Raw genomic sequence first — 23,940 nt, 5'->3', positions numbered from 1 at the left:
CTCTTATTTGAAACTCTCTGGGCTTCTTGGATCTGGATGTCTGTTTCCTTCTCCAGATTAGGGAAGTTTTCAGCCATTACTTTTTTTTTTTCCCCCAGCTGTTACTTCTTCAAGGAGATTTCTGAACTTTTCTCTCTCTCTCTTTTCCTGTGATCCAAATATGAGTCTGTTCGATATTGTCCTATAAGCCCCTAAGCTATCTTCACATTTTTTTCTTTTTTCTTCTTGCTGCTCTGATCACCTGATCTCCACTCCTTGACTGAGCTGACCCTTTCTTCTGCTTCATCTAGGCTGTGTTTCAGTCAGCTTTTGTATTCCTCTCTCTGCAACTTCTTTTTTTGTTTGTTTGTTTTTAGAGAGGGAGAGAGGGAGTTGAGGGGGCAGAAGGGGAGAGAATCCACAGAGAGACCCCGCTCCACACCCAGTGCAGGGCCCCCTGCACAGAGAGACCGGCTCCTGAATCTGTGGCTTCTTGCTTTCCCAGGGGTACTGCCTGTTTAAGAACCCTTCCTTCACTGGTTAGGGTCCTCCAGAACCCACAGCGTAAGTCCCACTGGCTGCCGGAGTCAGGTGATGTAGAGAAGTCCCCAGAAGCAGGCATAGAATTTGGGACACCAGATAAGTGTGAGCTCCTTTCTGTGTGATACTGATTATTACAGTTTCCTGGGAGCGGGTGCCCAAGTGTCCCTGGCCTGCAGAGCCAGGTGATCGAGAGCTGTTCGGTGGATGACAGCCCCAGAAATCAGGGCACTAGGTACGCATAGAAGCTCCCTTCAGGGAGATGCTGGTGCCCCAGAGCCCAGCAAAGGGTGGGGGCAAGGGTGGCCCCCAAGTCCCCGTTCCCAGTGGAGAGTGACCCAGCAGGCTATTGACGTGTGTGTGTGTCAGATCACGTGCCTGCCCTCAGGCCGGCGCCCTGACAGACGCAGGTGAGCCTGCTTCTCTTCGGTCTAGGCACAAGCCACGGGCTCCCTCTGAGCTGGGCCCCGGGGCGCCTGGGTCCCCGTGTGCAAGCCGCTCCAGGGAGCCTTCCCGAATTACTCCTGTCTTGCGGTCTCGGGATGCGAGTCCCCTGGGATTTCAAAGTTAGGTGTTTGGGAGCTTGTCTATTCAAGTGTATGTCTTAGAAGTCGGGGCGCTGCTGTGAGGTTGGAACCTTTTGCTGCTCAGGGAGAAGCTCTGGATTTTGCGTTTGCTCCTGGTTGTGAGATACCGCGAGGAGGGCTGGGATTCTGTCCCAGCCTCTCCCCGCTGCTTCAGCGTGGTTTCCTCCTCACTTGCTTGATGTGTGCTTATGGCCCAGCCAGCCTTTAGGGTTTTATTTTGTTTTTAAGACTTTTATTATTTTTTTTTTATAGATTTTTATTTATTTGACAGAGAGAGATCACAAGTCTCTGTGAGGCAGAGAGGCAGGCGGGGCAGGGGAGCAGGCTCCCTGCTGAGCAGAGAGCCCGATGCGGGGCTCGATCCCAGGACCCTGAGATCACGATCCAAGCCTATGGCAGAGGCTCAACCCACTGAGCCACCCAGGCGCCCCCAGACTTTATTTTATTTTAGAGAGAGAGTGTACGTGCATGTGAATTGGGGGAAGGGCAGAGGGGGAGCGAATCTCAAGCAGGTTCCCTGCTGAGCGCTGAGCCCAACGCAGGACTTGATCCCAAGACCTCAGGATCATGACGTGAGCCGAAGGCAGATGCTCATCCGATGGAACCACCCAGGCGCCCCGATAGGTGCTTTCCTAATCAATGACACTGAGCATTGTTCTGTGTGTTTCATGCCATCCTGGGTCTTGAGTCTTCTGCTGATTTTCAAGTATATTGTTTTCTTGGTAAGTTGTAACAGTTCTTTATATAATGTATCTACAGTCTTTCGTTGGATGTTTTGTAAATATTTTCCCTTAAACTGAGGCTTGCCCTTTTTTAAAATTGTGGTTAAAAAAAAAACCCCATAATTTCCTCTTCTTACCAGTTTTTAAGTGTACATTACAGTGTTAACCCTATGCATGCTGTTGTCTAGCAGAGCCTTAGAACTCCTTGGTTTTGTGTGACCGGAGGGCACTGCCGGAGCAGCAGCCCGTGTGGTGTGCCTTTGAGTTTCCGTAGCGCAGCCTTTTGAAGAGCAGAGGATTTCTTGATTTCACTGAAGTCCAGTCTGTTTACTTCCAAAATATTTCATGCTCTCCGTGTTTAAGAAACCCCAGCCTACTGGGAGATTGCTACGATTTTCTCCTATGACAAATCACGTGTCTTTCTCAGTACGGTGTAGTTTCTCCTGGTCATCTGTGGTCAGTGTCAGGGAAAGGCTTGGGCGCGCCGTGAGTTAAGGGTCAGGGTTCCCCTGCAGATTACTTACAGATGGCCGCGCGCCTGCTCGAGGACCGTGTTCGTGTTCTAGAGCTGCAGAGACAAAATACCTGGGAGTAGGGCCTCCAACAACAGAAATATTGTCTTTGGGTCTGACGTCCAGCTGGGGCCAGGCCTGGCTCTTCCGGAGCCTCTCTCCTGGGGGTGTGTGTGGGTGCCATCCTCCTGGGGCTGGGTGCTGGTCGTCCGAGAACACCAGGCCTGGTGGACTCAGGCCCTTAACAGCCTCATTTTTATTTAATCACCTCTTTACAGACCCTCGGTACAAGCTTTTCTCCACTTTCTGTGGTTTTTTTTTTTCATTTCGTTGTACACCTGTACAGAGAGCGTGCATCTTTTCTTCCAGCAGCGAAATACTCCGTTGGTAGAAGAATCATGATTTGACTGACTGGTCCCCTGTTGATAGATATTTGGGTCAAATTTCCAGTGTTTTGCTATTACAAATAATTCTGAAATGAATAGCCTAATGCCTACCTCTTTTCCTGTTTTTACCAGTGTATCTGTTGCTAGGGGAGGCTCCAAGACTGGGATCGCTGGGTCGGAGTTGAGTTTCTATTGCATTTTGTGTGGTGACTTTTTTAAGCCACTATTAAAATGTTTTGAACAAATTAGCATTCTCAAGGGTTCAGTGCTATGGTTTGTGCAGACTTCTCTGATACTGTTAAGAGTTTTTCTTTTTGAATTTGCTTTTGCCAGTAAACGTGAAAGCTCTGCGGGTGTGTGTTTGGAACAAAGCGGAGAAAGGAGAGTCAGGACCCCTTCCCCTCGGGGCAGCTTGGGCCGCGCAGTTCCCCTCTGACCAGTAGGTGCCGCTGTCGAGTCAGGATGCGGGTGGGCCGCGCTGGGTGCTGGGTGCTTGCAGCCGCCCAGAGAGCACCCTCCGGCCTCCCTCCGGGGAGGGTGAGCGCTTCCAGCGGGCCGCAGGTGAAGAGCACAGCCAGCTTGTTTGCGGGGAAGCACCCCTTCAGGGCTCCCGGGGAACCAGTGCCGTCTCTACTGTTGTGCTCTCTCAGGCACAGCGGTTTGTAACTCACCTGCTTTAATCTGTTGGGTTTTTCTTGTAATACGGTGATTTGACTTTAGACGTGAAAACTAGACTGGATTTCAGATGACTGGGTGTGCGGAGCCTGGGGAGCTGGGTTCTGGGATCCCCTGGGGCCGCTCTCCTGGTCGGCTGTCACGCAGAGACGCGACGAGGGGCTGAGACAGAGTCTGTCTTGCCCCACCCGAGGGGCTCGGCCTTCCTGGTACCCCTCCTCCTCATCCGCACCTGGTGCCCGCTCCGAGGCGTCTGCTGCCCTGCTTCCCCGGCTTCCTCTGGGCGCCCGCTCTGGCCCTTCCCTTCCCGCGGCCGGCTGTGACTTCTGTGGCTCTCAGTGGATCCGGCTGGCTTGGCAGCTCGTATTCCTTGTGGAGGACTCGTTCCTGGCAGAATGTGGAGCGTTCCTGGTCCCTTCTCCCTCCGTGGCGGTGGTACTCCCTGGTCATTGTGGAGACCTGCCGGTGGCACCTGAGTTTCCAGGTGTTCCCTGGGGGACTGCCCGGCGGCTCTGTCCCTTCCGTGTGCACGTAGATTTCTACGGCTAGTGTCGTCTCTCCCTGGAGCCTCGCACTTGTCCCTCCAGCCACCTGCCTGTTCTATTGCCTTTTTATTTTTTTAAGGTTTATTTTACGTATTTTAGAGAGTAAGAGTGAGTGGCGGAAAGGGGCAGAGGGAGAAGGAGATAGAATCCCAAGCAGACTCCTGGCTAAATGCAGAGCCGGACGTGGGCTCGATCCCTTGACCCTGAGATCATGACCTGGGCCAAAACCAAGTCAGATGACTAACCAGCTGAGCCGCCCAGAAGCCCTTTACTTGTCTGTTTCCTGGTCTCCATTTTAATGTGTTTACATGAAAATTCCTGCTTTCCCTTCAAGCCTGTCCCTTCCTGTTCCGTCACAGGAATAGTGCCACCGTTCGCTTAGTTGTTTGGCCAGGAACCCGGGAACAGCCTTGTTCTTCCTCTCTGCCTGCAGAACGGACCCCCCCGCCGGTACCCCAGTTCTCACTTACTACTCTGACTCAAGCCAGCTCCTTCCCCATCTAGACTGTCGTGGTAACAACTCTTAAAATCCTTTATTAATTTGAAGGGCACCGGGGTGTTTCAGTCAGTTAAGTGTCTGCCTTCGGCTCAGGTCATGATATCAGGGTTCTGGGATCGAGTCCCTGTGGGTGCGTGTCAGCCTCCCTACTCAGCGAGGGGTCCGCTTGTCCCTCTCCCTCTGCCCACCCCCTCCCGTTTGCTCGTGCTCTTTATCTTTTCTCGAATAAATAAGTCTTTTTTAAAAAGTTAATTTGGAATCCGCTGGTGTGAGGACAGGTGCAGGAAAGACATGTTCCCCTCAGTGAGCTCCCCGAGCATCGCCGCCCCGGGTAAGCAAGAAGTCTGAGCTCCCCAGGACCCCACAGTGTGGGACTGCCACGCCCCAGAGCAGCTCTGTCTTCGCAGGAGAATCACCAGCTTGCTTTGTTTTTCCACCGAAGCCTGGGTTCCTAAACGTTGGCGCTCAGCTTGCCGGGTTTTTAATGAACGTAGTCAGTGTAACCTAGCGATACATGTAGTTTGTGTTGTGTGTTCTGGGTCGTGCGTATGTATGTAGCGTGAGGAGTATTGTGCCGATAGGTAGACACCTGGCTTCCTCGCACAACTTTATGTTGTGTGTAGCATCATTTATTGTCGCTTTTGTTGCCTTGTGTGACCCTGCCACAGTCTCTTAATCTCATCTTCTATAGATAGATATTTGGGTGTTTTCATTTTTGGGGGCTGTTATGGATAATGCTTGTACCAGGGGGTGTTACTCAGCCACAACAAAGTATGAAATCTTGCCGTTTGCGACAACTTGGAGGGACCTCGAGAGCGTCACACTAAGCAGAGTGAGACAGAGACGAGTGTCAGGTGGTCTGTCTCGCGCAGGGAATCTTAATCAGAGCGGCCGCTCCCGGACTCAGGACGGCCTCGTGGTAGCCGCGGGGGATGGGCCGTGGGCAGGAAGCGTGGAAGTGGTCGGAAGGTACTGGTGACAAGAGGAGCGAGGCCTGGGGATGTCACGCACAGCACGGCGCCTGCAGTTGATAATGCCATGTGGTGCGTTTGAAAGTTGCTAAGAAAGTAGATCTTAAAAGTTCTTATTGGAAGAAAAACTGATTTGTGAGCGTGTGTTGGTGGACGTTAACTAGCCAGACGACGTACCGCGCCCATTTCAGAATATAAACGGTACCGGCTCCCTGTGTCGCACCTGAAACTAACATGGGATAAGTCAGCTCTATCTCAGTTAAAAAAAAAAGGAGCCCCTCCAGTGTCACCTTCACAGCGAGGCGTCCCCTGCCCCCGCGGGCATGTCTTTCTCTCACTTTGTCACGTCGTACTCTCCGGTACCTGGAACTTTCTTCACGAGTGGTCCTTGTCTGCAGTCTCCCTTCCCGAGCGCCTGAGCTCACTGAAGGCAGGGCCCTTGCCTGTCCTTTGCCCCTGCGTGTCCACTGGCCGGAGGAGTGCTGGGCAGAGACGTGTGACGGACCATCAGTGCTCGGCCGCGTCTTGTCGCCGTGGCCTCACGGGCTGCTCAGATCGCTGCTGCCCGTGGCTCTGGGCTGCTCCTCAGAGCTCCGAGGGGACCGGGAGCATCCGTGTCTGAATGGTCTTGTGACCAGACTTTTAACTGTGTGCGTTTTTTAAAAGATTTTATTTATTTATTTAACAGAGATCACGAGCAGGCAGAGAGGCAGGCAGAGAGAGAGGGGGAAGCCGGCTCCCTGCTGAGCAGAGAGCCCGATGCGGGACTCGATCCCAGCACCCTGAGATCATGACCTGAGCCGAAGGCAGAGGCTTAACCCACTGAGCCACCCAGACGCCCCTCTTACATACTTTTAAAAAGTGTTTTTTAAAATGCCAGCCTAATACACATTGTGTTTCATAATGGTTTTACTTTTTCGTTTTATAGAACTAACGCTGAATCCTCCAGAAGGAATTGTGGCAGGTAAGGCACTGCACTTAACCTCTTTATAACCTACTTCTGATCGCCAGTGTTGCCTTCACAATTCATTGTGGAAATTGTTTTTTTCCCCTGCAGGCCCCATGAATGAAGAGAACTTTTTCGAGTGGGAGGCACTGATCATGTAAGTTCGTTACATGTGTTTCTGGTTTTCAAGACTTTCCCGGACACGGGACCTTTGAATCCCTTCAGCGGCCATGCGGTGCTTCCAAGTGTCCATTCCTTCGTGCGTTTCCTGAGTTGAGCTCTTTCTAGTCTGCTCGACTCAGAGCAGGGGACAGCACAGATGTGCATCCTGAGAAGCAGAAATGTTTCCTTAGAGCCAGTGAAAGGTTTAGTCGATGTTGTATTTCTAGGGTTTTATAGTAATTAAGATTTTTTTAAAAAGATTGTATTTATTTGACAGAGGGCGAGCGAGCAGAGGCAGGGGGTGCGGCAGAGGGAGAAGCCAGCTTCCCGCTGAGCAGGGAGCCCGATGCGGGGCTCGATCCCAGGACTCTGGGGTCACATCCTGAGTCCGAGGGGGACACTTAACCGACTGAGCCCCCCAGATGCCGCACAGTAATACATTTTGAATGTTGTGTGGCTGCGCTGGCAGTTCTCACCTTGGGGAGTCCCCAAGAGCCCTCAGCTCTGAGTGGAGATGGGCCCCTCAGGGGCTGAGGGGTTCTGATGCCCTCTCAGGGGCCAGAGTGAGCCTCTGGCCCTACGCGCCTGTGCACCCACACTTCTCTCTTCCTCTCGTCCCCACGGAGCGCCTCGTCTGCTGCTGCCGCTCTCTCCGGGCGCCTCGTCCGGCTTCCGTGGTCCCTGACCCTGGCACGCGGCTTAGTTCTGAGGCCAGCAGTGTGGTGCCTGGCCCTGCCGTGGAAAGCTCATGCATGGATTTCCCATTTCACTTAGGGATGTTACTTCAGGGGGTCACAAACGGATCCCCGAATCTAGAATGTTCTAGATTCCTATGACCCAGACGCTTTGTTTGCCTTCTTCCTACTTTATGTGGGCAGTTTCTGCGTTCCTGTCCTGTCTGAGACCTGCTGTATTTTCAGCAGAACGTGCTTCAGTAACGTTTGTGAAGTTGTGAGGTGGTCCCCGGACTCTCCGTTCTCCCTGTAGGAAGACGAGATGTCTCAGTCAGTTGGCAGGTGCTGGGGCTGGATTTTGTTGGGTTGAGGAGTGAGGGGCAGGGGCAGCTGGGCCTTCAGACACTGTCCCCACCCCTTGGGGGTCTGCCCAGGGCCAGCGTCACATTAGCTCTTCGTGCTTTCCGTGCTTGAGGAGCACTGATAGTGTCCCTGGAGGTTAGAGTAACGTATGGAAATTGATGACAAGAATGAGGGTTTTTGATAAAGCAAAATATTTTCGACTGTCCAGAGAAAGTACAGCATGCGTGCTGTCTGATGGCTTGGGCCTGTGATGCCCGCTGTTCTTCCCGTGCTGAAATGTTCCCGGCATGAGGAGGTCTTTGCAGTCTGTACTTCTGTCTCATCTTGTGTCTTTTGTCCCCTGAAGCAATTACCATGGGATGACGGGGGTCCAGCTCCGCAGTGTCCCGCGTCTGCTGGAGCATGGCGCTGGCTGCTGTGTCCGCCGCAGAGCCTTTTTTTTTTTAAGGAAACAGCAGATTATATCATTGGAACTTGAGTGATAGCCCTGCTTTCCCACTTGCTGTATGCTGTGCGTTCTCTCCGTGTTCACGCGGGCAGCTGTGCGCGCCACCTGCCTGCGAGCCTGTGGGAGGGACACGGGGCTTTGGAAGGCTCGAGTGCAGAGGTGAGTGGCCCCTGGCAGGTCTGACAGTTCGCAGGGCAGTGGCTCGTGCCTGTCGGCAGGCTTGGGTAGAAACCCTCTAAGGGACATGGGAGCCTTCCGGTGTGATTTCTGAAGTGTTGGGGTAACTAAACCTGTCAGGGTAACTGTTACTAATTTTAGATAAACACTATAATATTGAACCAGTATTTTGAAAACACAGTAATAATGAGATGCAAAGGCAACAAAAGCAGAAATCAAGGAGCAGGACAAGGTCCATCGGGAAAGCTCCTGCTCAGCGCAGGAAGCCACCGACAGGACGAAAAGGCCGCCTGCAGGAGGTTTGTGGTCCCGTGCCTGTGCGCTCTCCGAAGTACATGGAGACCTGGCCGAGCTCAGCTCCAAAAATGTAGACCAGCTGATTTACCAACGGGCCGAGGACCTGAATACGCGCTTTTCTGAAGAAGACACACAGATGGCTGACGGGCGTGTGGAAGGGAGCTCGGCATCACTCGGTGTCCCGGGAGTGCGCTTCCGAACCCCAGGGAGGCGTCACCTCGCACCAGTCAGCACGGGCGTCACACAGCAAGACTAGAAGTGACAGGTGCTGGCGAGGCTGCGGAGAGAGGGGAGCCGCGTCACCCTGCTGCTGGGAGTGCCGGTTGCTGCATCCGGTCCGGAAAACTGTGCGGGGCGTCCCCGAACTGAAACAGACTGCAGTACTGAGCCTTTACCCAGAGACAACGCGAACCCCGGCTCAAGCCGTCAGCATCTCCGTGTTCCCGGCAGCGTTATTTGCAGCAGCCAAGACCTGGAAGCCCCCAAAGTTGCTCTCCAGTGATGGACGAGTGGACAGAACAGGCAGTGTGTGTACACACGCATGTGCGCGCACACACACAGGATAGCAGCCTAAAAAGGAAGGAAATCGTGCCATTGGTGAAAACGTGGGTGGACCTTGAGGGTATTATACTAAGTGAGATGAGTCAGAGGAAGAGAAATACCATAGGATCTCACAGGTGGGATCTGAAAGCCCCAAACCCCGAAGGTCCGAGAACAGCTGGGCGCTGGAGGGCCGGAGTGGGGGCCACAGTGAAACGGGCAACGGAGGACGAAAGCCCAAACTTGCGGCTGCGGAATGACTCTGTCCCGGCAGTGTGGGGGACAGCAGGGTGACCGGGGCTGGTGGCACTGCAGCAGGCAGATGAAAGTCCTCAAGACAGTGCAGCTGCAAGTCCTCATCTCAAGAAGGAACAGTCTGTAACTTCGTACGGTGATGGGTGTTCCCTCGATTGACGGTGGTCGTCCTGTAGGTCTCCAGAGCGTGGCCCCTGCTGTCCCGCTCCCAGGACGTAGACCGGCGTGTGTCAGTTATGCCTCAGCTTCAACTTCAACGTCAAAAAAAGTAAGGAGAGCTCTTCGGGTTCCTTCCGCGCGTTTATATCTGAGTAAGGCTGTTGCGTTAGCGTGGAATTCCCCTGCTTCAGGATTTGGTGCGCCCGTGGGTCTTGGTCCTGTTCCAGACCCTTTTACAAACAAGAGGCCGTTTACAAATGCACTTAAAACACCTATTGGGGAATTAGCTGTCGCCCCATCGATCGGCCTCACGCGGCTGTGTTCGCAGACACCTGGCTGAGTTTCACTGCTTAGTGATGGCTTTTCTTTTCTCTCTTTTGTTCTTTGATTGTCTCCGGAGTTTCTGTGGTGCCCCAGTGTTTCTGAAACCATGCGTGCCCCGTTTCCGGGAGGGCACGGGGTCTCACCCACAGGGCCCCCGTCTCTCCTCGGCTGTGCAGTGAGGGTGCTTGGGCCACAGGTACAGAGGATTTGGGGGGACCCCATGTGTGCCCCCAAGAGAAGGAGGCGGAGGGTGTACGATGTGAGCGCAGCAGATCAGTGCACAGGAGGGGCACGGAGAACGAAACTGCACAAGCTCCTCTCGGAGGATAAGCAGAAGGCAGCTCTGGGACGCCCGGCTGGCCCCAGCAGAAGGGCGTGCGACTCTTGATGTTGGGGTCTTGAGTTCGAGCCCCACATGGGTGCAGAGATGACTTAAATAAAACCTTTAAGAAAACTGGTGGAAGGTAAGTCTGCTGGCTCCCGGCTGGGCATACGGTGGAGTCTGAGCCACGGCCCGGAAGACGACCAGGCCTCCCAGCAGACGGGAGCTGTGGGGCCCGCGGGCTGGGGGCCGGCGGAGCCTCATGCCCTCGCGCCTGCCGCTCTGCGCTTGATCGGAGCAAAACAGACCGGCACACCGTCCGCATAGGGAGGTGGTGTCCCATTCGGCCTCTTCTGGCTCCAGAGTCTGGCCCGTGTGGCCTCGTCGCGCTGGGCTGTCTGGGGACCCTGTCCGCACAGGGTGGGTGTGCTTCTCCGGGGGAGCCCTCGGTGAGGACGGGAAAAGCCTGTGCTGCGGGCCGGCTCTGTGTCCTCGGGCTAGAAGAGGGGGGAAGGCCTTGGGGATCTCACTGCCCTGTTCTGTGCTTCCCCAGGGCTCTCGGAGCACGGCCGTGAGCCGGCTCCCTTCCCCGCCCTCGCCCGCGCTTCGCGCCATCCCCGCTGCCTTGTGGGTGTGCGCGGCGCTCCCCGGGGCCGTGTTTGACTTCTCCGAACCCAGCGTGCGGAGGGTCTCTGGGGACTTGCCCGCTGCCCCTGGGTCTTGGTGGCCTGCACAACTGTTGCCCATTACCTGGACTCCTCTTGTGGAGTCTTTATATATTTTGGATACAAATCCTTTGTCCGACATGTGATTTTCAGGTGTTTCTTTCCTTTCAGCAGTTTCTTTCCTTTACGGACCAGGCTTTTGGTGTCGCACAGCTCACGGTCCCAGAGGTTTTCTTCTGTGTTTTCTGTTCGTAGCTCTTACGTTTACATTTCATGTGCTTGGACCGTTGGGGGTTCTCTTTGGAGACGGCATTCGGGAGGGCCCAGCTTTAGTCACCGGCACGGGGCTGCACACTTGCCTTGGCCGCCCCGCAGACATCAGCCGACCACCCACGCGCGGGTTTCTGTCAGACTCCGAGTCGCGCTTCGTTGATCTGGGCCTGTCCTCCCGTCGTCGCCGTCTTGGTTCCTGGAGCTTTGGAGGAGGTTTTGGAATTGGAAAGTGCGAGTCCTGTCGCTCTGTTCTTCCTCCAGATTCTTTTGCCTCTTCCTGGGTCCCTCGCATGTCCCTCTGCATCTTAGGATCGGCGCGTCGGTGTCCGCAGCGACGCCAGCGGGAGTTTCCACGGGGAGCTGTGGGCTTGGCCAAGGACGGCTGCCGCCTGCACAGCCTCAGGGCTCGCTCCCAGGCCACTTCATTAGGTCTCTTCACATTCTTGTCAGTCGTGCCGAGATATAGTTTTAAATAATTTTTTTATTATTTAAGGATTTTTATTTTTTATTTGACAGGCAGAGATCACAAGTAGGCAGAGAGGCAGGCAGAGAGAGAGGAGAAGCAGGCTCCCCGCTGAGCAGAGAGCCCGATGTGGGGCTCGATCCCAGGACCCCGAGATCATGACCTGAGCTGAAGGCAGAGGCTTAACCCACTGAGCCACCCAGGCGCCCCACCATGATACTTTTTTAATTTGAAAAAATCCGGTTTCGCAGATGAAGGTGTGTGAGTAGATGAACAGAGACGAGCTTGTTAGCCTTGGGGAGGTGAGTCCGGAGGGGGCGTGGAGGGGAGCGTTTTGTTATGTTATACACCTCATGTATTTGAGTATTTTCCAACACATACTTTTCTAGTCAGAGTCAGTTCATGTCGTGAAGGTTGGTGTTTGTTAGAACCGACTGGGAAGTTCTCGGAATGATAGGCTCATTGCGTTCAAGTATAGGTCAGATACGTTTGATTCCGTTTTCAGGGATGTCTGTATCACAGAAAACCCCAAATCAGAGGATGCCTGCAGCCTCCTTATGGACTGGTTCAGGCTGAGAAAACTCTGTGCTGTGCCGTGCTCTCCCGAAGCACAGGACATCTGTCCTGTCTTCCTCCCAGGGTTCTTGGCCCGGGTTCCGCACGTTGGGACGATCAGGGCGCACAGGGCACGACAAGTGAAGGAGAATGCAGCAAAGCCGGTGCCCAGCCGGCTGTGTCCGCCCGCTCCTTGCCCCAGTGCCCCCCTCAGCCCCAGTCCCCGGGAGCCCGTGCCGTCTTTCCTGCCAGGCTGTGGGCTCCTGCTGCCCAGAGAGTGGCCTGGGGGCCTCGTGCAGCTGCCGCCCCTGCCCTCCTGGTGGGGCCTGGAGCCCAGCGGCCGGGAGGAGCGAAGGCCGGTAGCCGCGGCAGAGCCGGCCGCCCTCCGCCCGGGTGAGCTGGGGCTCCGCGGAGGGGCACTGATGGCAGGAGGGGTGACGCCCCAGCTGACAGCAGCCCCCGGCCCGGCCCACCCACCGGGTGCTCTGGGGGTTCCGCAGCGCCAGGGCCGCGATGGCGATGACCGCCGTCTCGGAGCGGCCGCCTTCCTCTCCCGCTGCGGCTGGTCCTGACCCGGGAGAGCGCGTTCTCCCTCAGCAGCGCAGCTGCAGTTAGGCACTCGTGAGTGGTTTACGGTCTCCATGACCTACAGCCTTGTCGTCTGTGTGTCGGAGACGATCGTCCGTGTGCTGTGCGGGCTTGGGAAGGACCGCGGGCTTCCGCGCTGCTGCAGCCGCAGTGATATGCAGGCCGCGGGCCGAGAACATTCCCGGCGGCCGCCGGCTCACTCCCATGCGGACACCACAGTCTCTGCGGCCTCCAGCGCGCAGCTGGAGGCTCCCCGTGTCCCGGAGGTGCGGTTTCCGCCGGGGAAGGGAGAGCGGCTGCTCACTGGCATTCGGGGTGGACGGACTGAGGGAGCGTTTGTGCCGGTTTCAGGCACTCGGCGCGTGAGCGCGCGTTTTTGGTGGCTCAGGGTGCGGGGGGACTGGGCAGTGGACCTACTAGAAGGGAGAGTGTGGCTCATCAGTGGCCGGGGCGGGTCAGGGGTCAGCTTCAGGCCGCAAGTGTGGCCTTCCCAGCGTCCGCTCAGCCGGTCGTTCCCGCTGTCTGGCGGCCGGCCGGAGCGGCTTGGAAGGAGGTTCCCTTCACAGTGCAGAGCACGGGGGACAGTTCCCGCGGATGCTCATCTCAGGGACGAGAGTCCCTGCCTCTGGTTTTAGTGGACAGATGGATGATAATTTGGCTTTGAAGACTTTGTATGTTTTAGATGAGTTTGTTTCCTTTCTTCTTAAACTTTATTTTATCTGAGCATTTTTGAGATGAGGCCTTTAGTGAGAGAGAAGTGAGGCTTTCTGGAGTATGGCACCAAGGTGCGTCCAAAAATAACACTGGTTACGTCTCTCGGTCGCGGTTCAGGAGTTGACGCGACAGCATTTTCCAGAGTCAGCAGGCCCGCTGGGCACGGCCCCTGCGTGCTTGTCCCAGCCTCAGGGCGTCCTGGAAGACAGGGAAACCCTCCTTTCAAACCGGTGTCGAACTAGGGCATTTGAAAACAGCTTTGATAAGTAAGATGTGGGAGCCCTGAGGGAAATGTTTGCTCTTGCTTCTGAGGCTCGGGCACCAAGGGGATTTTTTTTTTTAAGTGTTAAACAAAGCCCTGTTATGAGAAACAAAGAACTTACTAGAGCGGTGAGCAAATACCATTTGGCTTGTTCCAAAACAAGCCAAAAAAAAGGTCTTTTTTTTCTCCTCTGACTAGGCTGTGCCCACGATGCGGGGGCCCCGGGGAGCGTTCCTGACGGACGCTGGAGGGGTGCCTGTGCCGCTGGCCTCCCGGGAGTCCTGCTGGGCGCCTCCCTCCGACCTGGATGCCTTTGGCCTGGCACCGGCCTCCCAGCTGTGCCGACCCTGGGGGGGAGCGGAGCTTGCATCGCCCCGCCGCTGGGGACCTGCGGAGGGAAGGCAGGGAGCAGGGGCGGCCGCCCTCCGCCCGCAGAGGAACAGGCGTCCAGGACGGGAAGCGCAGGGCGGGCCTCAGACTGCCTTGCCCGGCCGCTGGCTGCTGCTGGTGGCCGCGCTCGCTCCCTGTGCCGTGGCGGCCCCTTCTCCAGGACGGGCGCCCTGCCCGCCGCTTGTCCCTCTTCATGTGGCTTTCCCAGTCCTGGTTTCCGGCCAAGGCTGTGGGTGCCGTTGGGACACTCACACCTGCAACACAAAGTAGTTATTCACTGTGGTTTCCCCCCAGAGTAGCAGAGGCACAGTGCTCAAAATCAAGGTCGGTCTCTTAAAGAGGAAAAACAAACGGGCTCCCCCAAACGCTTCTCGCCGAGTCTCGTTGTGGCTGGTTTGCTGCAGCCCCTTCCAATCCCGGGACGTGATCTGGGCATCTGCGGCGGGCGCTGTCGAAAGCCCCGGGCGGCTTCACAAGGGATAGGAAAGCCCTCTGTCCCGTGTCCTTTTGAATTTTTTCTTTTTCCTTTAATTGTGGACGTGAACATCATTGATACTGCTTGCAAGTTTATATTATTATTTTGCTGCATCAAAATAGTCTCATTGATTTGAAACAAATTCATACTTTGAGAAAATGATTTTTTTAAGGATTTTATTTATTTATTTATTTGTTTGTTTATTAAGATTTTATTTATTTATTTGACAGACAGAGATCACAAGTAGGCAGAGGCAGGCAGAGAGAGGAAGGGAAGCAGGCTCCCTGCCGAGCAGAGGGCCCGATGCGGGCCTCGATCCGAGGACCCTGGGATCATGACCCGAGCAGAAGGCAGAGGTCTAACCCACTGAGCCACCCAGGTGCCCTGAGAAAATGATTTTTAAACAATGAAGGTTGTCTCAGAATAAATCTATTTCAGTTGTTTTTTTCCTGTGCCATGTCTGGTTTTCATCTGGAAAGGGAGCCTGCCTCCGGTGTGCAGCGGCCCCTGCAGTGGCCTGGGTCTCGGGCTCCTGGGGTGGTGTGTTCGCAGAGCTGCTGGTTTGTACCCTGGCTCAGGGGGACAGGCCCTCCTAGGGGGCAGCTCTGCTCTCATGGAGGCGGTCATACGAGCGACCCTGATGCACACCCATAAGGGAGGGCTCTTACTAGCTTCTGCTGTCGTGACCCACATGGGGTCCCGGATATTGTTAACTCACATGTATTGTGTTGGGGTTTGACAGGACTCAGCAGTGGTTTCGTCCGCCTCTGCCACTCTCCTGTGATGGGGACGGAAGCCCCGCAGACAGGCGCGCAGGTGCCCCGTGACACTGCCCTCCGTGACACTGGCCCGGCTCTGCCGCGCTTGTGCACACCCGGCTCCTGCAGGAGCTGCATCTGTGGTCATGGGGTGCTCCGTACCTCTTTCTTGAGGGTGACAAAATCGTTTCTTGGGCACTTTTAAAAATTTCAAAATAGCCTTTGAAATAACAACTCTTAACCCTCATTTAATACGATGGTGTGGGGACGCCTGGGTGGCTCGGTTGGTTAATACGATGGTGTGCGCCTACAGTGTACCTTTATCGCACGAGACGGCAGCGTGCACACAGCAAACAGACGCCCCCCGGCCTTCCAGTGTTGCTGGCAGCTCTCTCCCCCGATCCCGTATTTTGGGGAGGCTCTGCCGCCCACACTTACCTCCATTAGTGCAGACACTGTGCCTGTAATTCGGTGTTTGTGCTTGTCCCTAAGTCTAACCAGATTGCCGTGGGACGAGGAGGCGACGCTTCCCTGCTCAGAGAGAAGTACCGGTTCACCGTTAGCATTCACGTAGTCTCTCCATGTGCGCTTGTGAAGCAGTAGAAGTCTCCCAGCTTCTTACTAGTGTGGTGGGCCCTGGGAAACGTACTTGAGCGTCTCTGTTCTTTCTGTCCCCCAGGGGCCCAGAAGACACCTGCTTTGAGTTCGGGGTCTTTCCGGCCATCCTGAGCTTCCCGCTGGATTACCCATTAAGTCCCCCAAAGATGAGATTTACCTGCGAGATGTTTCATCCCAACAGTAAGTGCTGTGGGGCGCGGGGCTGTGGGCGGGGTCACAGAGCCCGGGAGGTGTAACCCGGAGGTGTAACCCGTGTGTTAAACCACAGCCACCTCCTCGTGGGGGCGGTGACATCAGTTGAAAGACAGTGTGACGTAGATGGTGAATGTGGACCTGATGCTGGGCGCCCTCTGACCTGCTGGCTCCTTCTCCCTGCGGGCCGGTCAGAGACGCACGCTGGGTGCGCGCAGTGCGGCCCCGGCCCCACCCGCCGGGGGCTCTGACAGTGGGGACCAGCCGGGGCAGCTGTTTTCAACAGCCGAGCCACGCTAGACTGTACCTCCGAGTACTATACAGATACTTTCAGTGATCTGAGTAGAATTTAAGGATCTAGAGCGGAAGTTCTGTGTCGAATGAGGAAGGCAGGTTCCGGGTCCTCATCCTTCTTACAGTTCACTTGTCCTGAAAACGCTTCGTGGGTAAATGCACGTAACTGGGAACGTGGCTCACAAATGTTGAAAGTGATTCTCTTTCAATAACGGCATCTTTTTTGGTTTTTGTAAATCTTTTTTCTAAAATAAACATGTATTTTGAAGGGGGGGGGAATTCCGTCATTAATTACATTTATGGATTTAAGTTGGGAAAGTGTCCAGTGGTAGGAACTGGATTCCTGAATAGCTCTGGTTTTTCCTTTTCCTTTACAAGACATGGTTGTAGAGAAGAGTGTCTGTAGTACGTATAGTGTAGTAAGAAAATATATTTTTAAGGATCACGTTTAGGATAATGTTCCTTTTCATAAAATTTTTTGAAAGATTTATTTATTTATTTGATAGAGAGAGGGAGAAGGAGAAGCAGAGAGCCCGACGGGGCCTCGATCCCAGGCCCCTGAGATCCTGACCTGAGCTGAAGACAGACGCTTCACCCACAGAGCCACCCAGCCGCCCCTAGGATAATGTTCCTTTTTTATAAATGATTATTGCCACTAAAATCATGATCTTAATGGTTGTGGAGAATAAAAGCGAGTAAGATGCCCTGTTTTGTAGAAGTGAAGTATTTTCTCATTTGAGTATTCCTTATTTTCCTGTACTTCTCTGCGTATGAAATAGCTCAAGTCTCATTTAATCCATGGGGGTGTTTATAGAGCTTGCCGAGCCTTTGACACCCCTTGGCTTAATAACAAACGAACCCACCTCGCAGTTCTCCCCTAGCCTGGGCACCTCCACGGGGTCGGGGGAGGCCTGCCCAGACCCCCACCCCTGACAGAGGGGCTCAGGATCGTGTCCCCCTGTGGGACTGGCCATGCAGACCCTCATTTGGATCGTCTTGCGTCCTGCTGATGTTACGTGTGGGTCGTTAGCTCCCTCCTCAGACAGACTGTTTCAGATTTTTCTTTTCTCACACTGATGCAGTTCTGTGTGTGCGGTAAGTGCTCAGAAGCCCCATTCTTTCGAGAAGGCTGGCTGTGAGGTGGCCACGGTCGAGGTGGGGTGGCGCATGTGTGTGGGCGTCCTTCAAGCCATTCCGGTGTCTCAGTGGTTGGGGCTTCTGCGCTCACGAGGAAGGAGAGTTACATACATTTATCCTGAATTGTCTGTCGTTTCTGTTATTATAACCTGCAGCCTTCACAGTTTACAGTGGAGCTGTCCTGGGTACACATCGAACCGCCTGAGGCTCTCCCGTGAGAGAGAGAAGCGGCGGGCACTGCAGGGTCCTTGGTAGCATCAGTCACACACTGGGAACAGAGACGCATTTGTCTCGACCCAGAGCACACGGGTCTGGTTCCTGATGCTGCTGGTGGCCGTGACTTCAACGGGACACCGCGGACCTCCAGGGCACAGATGACGGGCTGTGTGTTAGAGGGAGGCCCTGGGAGAAGTCAGGGCACCTTTTTCCTTCTAGAAGTCTCTGTAATCCTGGTTGCCTTCATCCTGGCACCGGGGATGTAGATTTCCATGTCCAGTTGGTTCCACGGTTTCATGGGGGCATTGGAAAATCTTAGAAATCAGCTCTGACAATTACTGTAATGCTCGTTACAAGAGTTACTTTCGTGAACTAGTTCTCTGCCAGGTTCCCCATCATTAGTTAGTGCGTTCAGACGCACTGCTGACAAATCCAGATCCCCGTGGAGGCGGCGCTGTGGGGGTGTCTGGGGCCAGGCAATGGCCTGGAGCCTGGTCGGCGAGCGTGGGCCCAGCCGGCCGGGTGCACCAGGGTGCGGCGCTCGGGGCCTCGGGCTCTGCCGCAGCCGCGCGAGCAGCTGGCTCTCTGTGTCCGCGCTGCTGCCTGCCTTGCTGCCCGCTGTCCCGGTTCTCTCGGCTCACCTGCTGCGTCTTCACCCCCGCAGTCTACCCTGACGGCAGAGTCTGCATTTCCATCCTGCACGCCCCGGGCGACGACCCCATGGGCTACGAGAGCAGCGCCGAGCGCTGGAGCCCCGTGCAGAGCGTGGAGAAGATCCTGCTGTCGGTGGTGAGCATGCTGGCAGGTAAGGCCGCCCCGGGGGGCGGGAGGGGGGCCGGACGCGCAGACGTCTCTGTCCTGTGTCCTCCTCCTCTGTTCTCTGTCACAGTCGTGTCTGTTCGTGCTTCATCCACATATGCCGTTTCTGCTTTTTCACGCAATTACTCGTATGCATTCTTCATGATTATGAGTCTGTACGTTGGCCAGAGTGAGCCGCACTCTGGTCCTTGGGGATCGCGCTCGTGGAGCTGATGTTTCCTAGGGCACCTGCCGTGTGGCTGACACTGGGTCCTGAGGTGTCCAGCGCAGTGTGTCCTAGACCCCAGCCGTAAGCCTGCTTTCTGAGGGGATTTTCCAGATCCGCCAGTGGCGGCCAGTCACTGACACATCCTGAGCTGGACTCACAGGAGCTGTCGGGCCGGCCCCGAGATGGGATTGTCCTGCGGAGGAGGTACTGAGCTAAGGGGGCGGGAGGGGCATTTGGAATGAGGCCTGTGGCTCGTGTGGGGACACCACCAGCACCGGCTGCAGCTCCAGCTTAGCCAGGGACAGGAGGCTGTGCAGCCGCACCTCGGCAAGACTGTCCGTGTGGCAGGGAGCCTGTCGGGCAAGTGTTGCAGTGGGCTGGAGGACAAGGACTTCTGAAGGCCGGGGACCGCTGTGGGGCCACAAGAACGGGTTGCATATGGGAGACAGGCTCGCTGGTGTGCACGGTGGATCCTGTGTCTCTGACCTCAGCACCGGGGGAGAGGGCTGCCGTCTCCGCAATAGGAGCCCGCAGAGTGGGGAGAAAGGTCTGGCGTGGGGGTGTCCTTCCCTGGTGGCTGCTGGGCCGAGGCCCGCTGTGCAGGTGAGGCTGAGCTCACGTTGGATGAGACCGTGGCTGAAGGGCAGGACAAAGGGCGTGAGAGAGAGCACGAGGAAGGGGGCGCTCGGGGACGCGGGGGCGCTAGCCTAGACGGCCCGGAAGGAAAGACGTGGAGGGGTGGGAGGCGCTCGGGGGAGGCTCGGGGGGCCTCAGTGGCCCTACGCGCAGCGTGAAGGTGAGGACGTCCAATGTCCGTGCGTGTGCGAGTGTGAGGGCGGAGGCACTCCCTTCCCCGCACGCTGCCAGGGCACCCGAGGAGAGGCGGTGGATCGGCGGTCTGCGAATGGCAGCTGTAAGTCGCTCCGGGACAGTTTTGCTATAAATTTTTTTTAAAAATATTTTATTTATTTATTTGACGGAGAGAGATCACAAGCAGGCAGAGAGGCAGAGAGAGAGGAGGAAGCAGGCTCCCGCTGAGCAGAGAGCCCGATGCGGGGCTTGATCCCAGGACCCCGGGACCATGACCTGAGCCGAAGGCAGAGGCTTTAACTCACTGAGCCACCCAGGCGTCCTATAAATTCTTTTCTCAAAAGGTTTTATTTACTTACTTATTTATCTGTTTATTTTGGAGAGCACTGTGGGGCGGGGGGCGGGGAGGGAGAGACCCAGGCTGACCGTTAAAGGTCGTCGCGCAGTCGCGGCTCTGTCTCCGGCGGTTGCTGCGGCGCCTGATCCCGTCTCCGGTCTGGGTCTCAGGGTTGGGAGCTCGAGCCGGGCTTGGGCTCCGCACTGGGCGTGCAGCTTGCTGGAAAAAAAGAGAATGTTTTAATGTATTTCCGACCTGCTGCTGTCAGAGTACGTGCCCTGTGCTCTGGGCTGCTTTCTCAGCTCGGTTCCCCCCCCAGCTCGGCTGCAGCTCCACTCGGCACCCTCCGTCCTGGCCTACTTTGAGAGGAGGCTGCAGCCCTTGGTCCTCTGTGAGCCGTCTGGGCCTTGGATTCCTGCTGTCACCAGGGCTGGGTGGGGAGCCAGACTGGCCCTGTCCGCGCTCGTATGCTCCCTGCCGTCGGGCCTACTCAGGGGTCCGCTGAGCACAACCCCTCCTCGAGGCCTGCGGGACCCCAAGTCCTCTGCTTCCTGCTCTCCCATCGCCCACTTTGCAGCCCCAAGTTTGAAACGATGTGTGTGTGGACGGTCCCGTCTGTAGTGCCCTGGGGGAGGGGGTGCGGTCCCCTGCACTGGACCTCACGCCCAGGACCTGCTGAGGAAGGGCTTCTTGAATAAACGGGAGGAAGAAGCCATCGTGGTTGGAGGGACAGAGACGGGGTGGCCACAGAGGGACGCAAGGCTGGGCAGGAGGGAGGGACCAGGGTCCTGCTCACAGTTGGCCTCTTGGCTGTCTTTTCTGCTCCCATCCAGTGCTTCCCACTGTTCTGGTTCCCTGCGCCGTGGGCCCTGCTCCTGGCCCGCGCTGGGCCTCCGGCTCCCTGCCTTGCTGCCTCTGTGTGTGTGTCCTGATCTGTCTGGGGCACCTTTTGGAGTCAGGTGTGCCCCGGGGCCAGGTGTCGACCTCGCCTTGGGCTGTGGCAGGAGCTGGGTGGACATCTAGTCGGAGGAGTGGGGCCCAGGGTGTCCAGAGCAAGATAGAACGTTTGTCTTCAAGACACTCGGGATGTAGGGGTCACAAGGGTGGGTCTTCCTGCCACATGTGCGTGTCCCTGACTTCGCGCTGCCTCTCAGCCACCCTTGGTGGGTCTGTCCGAGAGCTGACTTTCTCCCCTAGCGCGTGTTTCTGGGACACGGCTCCGGAAGGACACGTGGAGGGTGTAAGCGAGGCGGAAGACCTCGGCCGGCCCTTGCGTTCCAGAGCTCCTTTCCCACGGCGCATGTCTCTTCTCTTGCAGAGCCCAACGATGAGAGCGGAGCCAACGTGGACGCTTCTAAGATGTGGCGGGACGACCGGGAGCAGTTCTGCCGGGTGGCCAGGCAGCTGGCGCAGAAGTCCCTGGGGCTCTGAGGCCCGTCCTCACGCACGCACAGACACGGCGCCCAGCCGCGGCCCGGCTTTCTCTGCTGAACGCATAGTGACAGTGACACTCTGTGCTGGTACCAAAAAAGGCAAGCTTGCAGACCACAGCATCTCTTGTTTTCCCTACCTTTCCCGCTCCAAACAGGCTTCTTTTCTGAAATTATGGTGTATGTAGGACGATGACAGCCAGAGGCAGTGTTACCGTGTTGCTGGCCTGGCACTTTGGGGAGATGGTGACAGCTGTCCCCTCCCCTCTCCCGGCCGGGGTGCACACACACAGGCTGTGGCTTCCCTTCTGTCGCATCGGTGGGGGCGTGTGTGCCACACTGCTGGGGGCTAGAACCAGTAATGTTCCTTTGAGGGAACGAGGCCTCGCAGCTCGAGCGGTGGCTGGCAGGAGGGCTCTGTGGGCCCGGCCGGGGACGTCACTTGGTTTCAGTGCTTCATAGTACTTCCTGCCTGTTTCCTTATAATCTTGTTACATCGTTTTTGTTTGTCGTGTGTTACAAACTATCACACTTAGAGATACTTTCAGGAAATAAAACTTTTTAAAAACACAGATTGATGAGAAATGGGGTGCGTGAAAGAGGTTTACTGCTGGTTGTGAGGACGGACGCTGTCCTCCCGGTCATGCTTCGATCTGTGTCCTCGCTGACTTGCGCGTCACTAGGGCAGGAACACGCGGCCCTGTGTAGACACCGGAGCTCTGAGCTTCGGCATGTGCGGCCGCAGTGGGAGCCTAACACGGAGACGGACTTGTCCTTTGCAGCGTGGCGTGGGAAGGGAACGCTCACCCTCGTGAGTGCTGGGCGCAGAGGCGTGCCTTATCCCCGACGTTGGGCAGCATGGTGTGCGGGGGGTGGGGGTGGGGTGTCCCACTCCCCAGGCCCCAGCTTGGGGGCAGGGCACTTAGCTGTGGTCTGTGATCTCGCTGCAGCTCCGGAGCCCGCCAGCCTGGGTGGCCCAGCAGCGCAGTGCCAGGGGCTCCCGTGAACAAGCAGCAGCAGATGTGTTGCAGACTCGGATGCCTGGCCGGTTTCAGACACGTTAAATTTAAGTAGGAATCTCTATTTTTGAAATAAGGGACCGTCTGTAAGACATACAGTAGGTCACACTTTCCGTTATCCTGCCCCCCCTTTCGGGCACTGAGCGGACGCGTCCTTTCTTGGTGTCGCCGGGAGCTGGTGGGAAGGGCTCCATCCACGCGGGGCTTCTGTAAGGAAACCCGGTTCTTTCTCTCTCGGGGGAACCATCGTCACGTTGACGTCCAGTACGAGCACTTGGACCTGGACGGGCAGCAGAAAGGACAGGTGCTGTCCCCAAGTGGGGCTTGCAGAGCCCCCCGCAGAGGGAAGGCGGGCTTTGTGCCGGCGGGACTCCGAGGAGTCTAGAGAAGGAAGACGGGCGGTCTCTTCACGTGTATTTATTCAGTGCAAACAGAGTCTCATGTCCTTGCTCTGTGACGCAGTTTAATTACTATGTTAAAAATAAAGTTCTCTATTTTCCCCCAGTCCACATAGTACTTGTCCTTGCTGAATTTTACGTAATCCTGCAAAAACCCAGGGCTGGTTGCATCCAGGGCTCGCAGTGGAGGCCCCCAGCCGAGGGTTGCACGGCAGGAGCCGTGGGGCGGGGGGTCACTTTACCCCCAGGCCCAAGTGTGCTTCAGCAAGCTGCTCTCTCCTCGCTCCTGTGCTCTGCCCGCCACGCCCTCTCCCTGCGGGGCCCTCTCCCCACAGCGGCCCTGCTGTGGCCGGCCTCTCCTCGGAGCACAGTGCCCCCCCACCGTTCGGGGCTATGGGGAGCAGCCGGCCGATGTGGAGGCCACACGGTTCTGCAGGTGTCGGAAGGCGGGCGACTCTGGCGGGACTCTGAGGCGACGGGTGCCATTGGGCGGCCTCAGCTGCTGGTTCTTTCCCGTGAGCTCGAGGTGGCGCCCGTGCCTGCTCGGGGACATGTGATGGGCTTGATTCTGCGCCAGGGCTTTTCTGGGAGCTGCCGCCTCACTGGTGGTTGGAGGATGGGCCATGCCCTTCACAGGTTGAGGAGTCAGGGTTGCACCCCCCCCCGGAGCAGCCCAGCGCAGCCAGGCTCGTCTCATGGACCCTGGGTACCAGCCGTGTACCCCACATCCTCAGTTCCTGTGGCAACATGAGCCCTGCTCTGGTGCTAGCAGAGCTGACCTGTGGGCCCGCCCTGGCCCTCCCCTCCCCTTGGAAGTTCTCTGCACCCCCCCGCCCCCGGGGTGGGCCTGCCCCTCTCCCTCTGCTCCCAGGACGGGGCCCTGCAGGTCACCACCATCTCCCCACCTGCCTTCCCCTGAAAGGCTGATACTCCTGCTGGGGGGGGGGGCGGTCAGCACTGCCTCCCCATAGATGGGGTGTGTGTGCGTGTGTGTGTGCGCAGGGGGCAGTGGCGCTGCTGGCAGAGGCCGGCCTGCCAGCCTGGGGACACAGGGTACTCACACCTGGGGACACAGGGTACTCGCACCTGGGGACACAGGTGCTCACACCTGGGGACACAGGGTACTCACACCTGGGGACACAGGGTACTCACACCTGGGGACACAGGGTACTCACACCTGGGGACACAGGTGCTCACACCTGGGGACACAGGGTACTCACACCTGGGGACACAGGG

At 56.6% G+C, this 23,940-nt stretch overlaps 1 protein-coding gene across 2 annotated transcripts in view; it reads left to right on the top strand.

Moving 5' to 3' along the window:
- The window catches only part of UBE2G2 (ubiquitin conjugating enzyme E2 G2), a 37,031-nt gene extending 15,172 nt beyond the window's left edge, over window positions 1-21,859 (top strand). The window contains exons 1-6 of one of the 2 annotated variants that reach the window (XM_059392502.1): window positions 4,369-4,459; window positions 6,345-6,380; window positions 6,474-6,519; window positions 15,906-16,024; window positions 18,348-18,488; window positions 21,176-21,859. In XM_059392502.1, coding sequence (XP_059248485.1) covers window positions 6,479-6,519; window positions 15,906-16,024; window positions 18,348-18,488; window positions 21,176-21,288 — 414 coding nt within the window. In that variant the 5' untranslated portion in view covers window positions 4,369-4,459; window positions 6,345-6,380; window positions 6,474-6,478 and the 3' untranslated portion in view covers window positions 21,289-21,859. Of the gene's footprint in view, window positions 1-4,368; window positions 4,460-6,344; window positions 6,381-6,473; window positions 6,520-15,905; window positions 16,025-18,347; window positions 18,489-21,175 lie in introns of those variants that run through there. The other variant, XM_059392501.1, reaches the window with a different exon arrangement.
- The last annotated feature ends 2,081 nt before the right edge of the window (window positions 21,860-23,940 follow it).

Source organism: Mustela nigripes, chromosome 2, assembly GCF_022355385.1.
Source record: "Mustela nigripes isolate SB6536 chromosome 2, MUSNIG.SB6536, whole genome shotgun sequence".
NCBI lineage: Eukaryota > Metazoa > Chordata > Mammalia > Carnivora > Mustelidae > Mustela > Mustela nigripes.
Note: the sequence above shows the minus strand (reverse complement) of the source record. Positions and strands in the feature narration are given on the sequence as shown.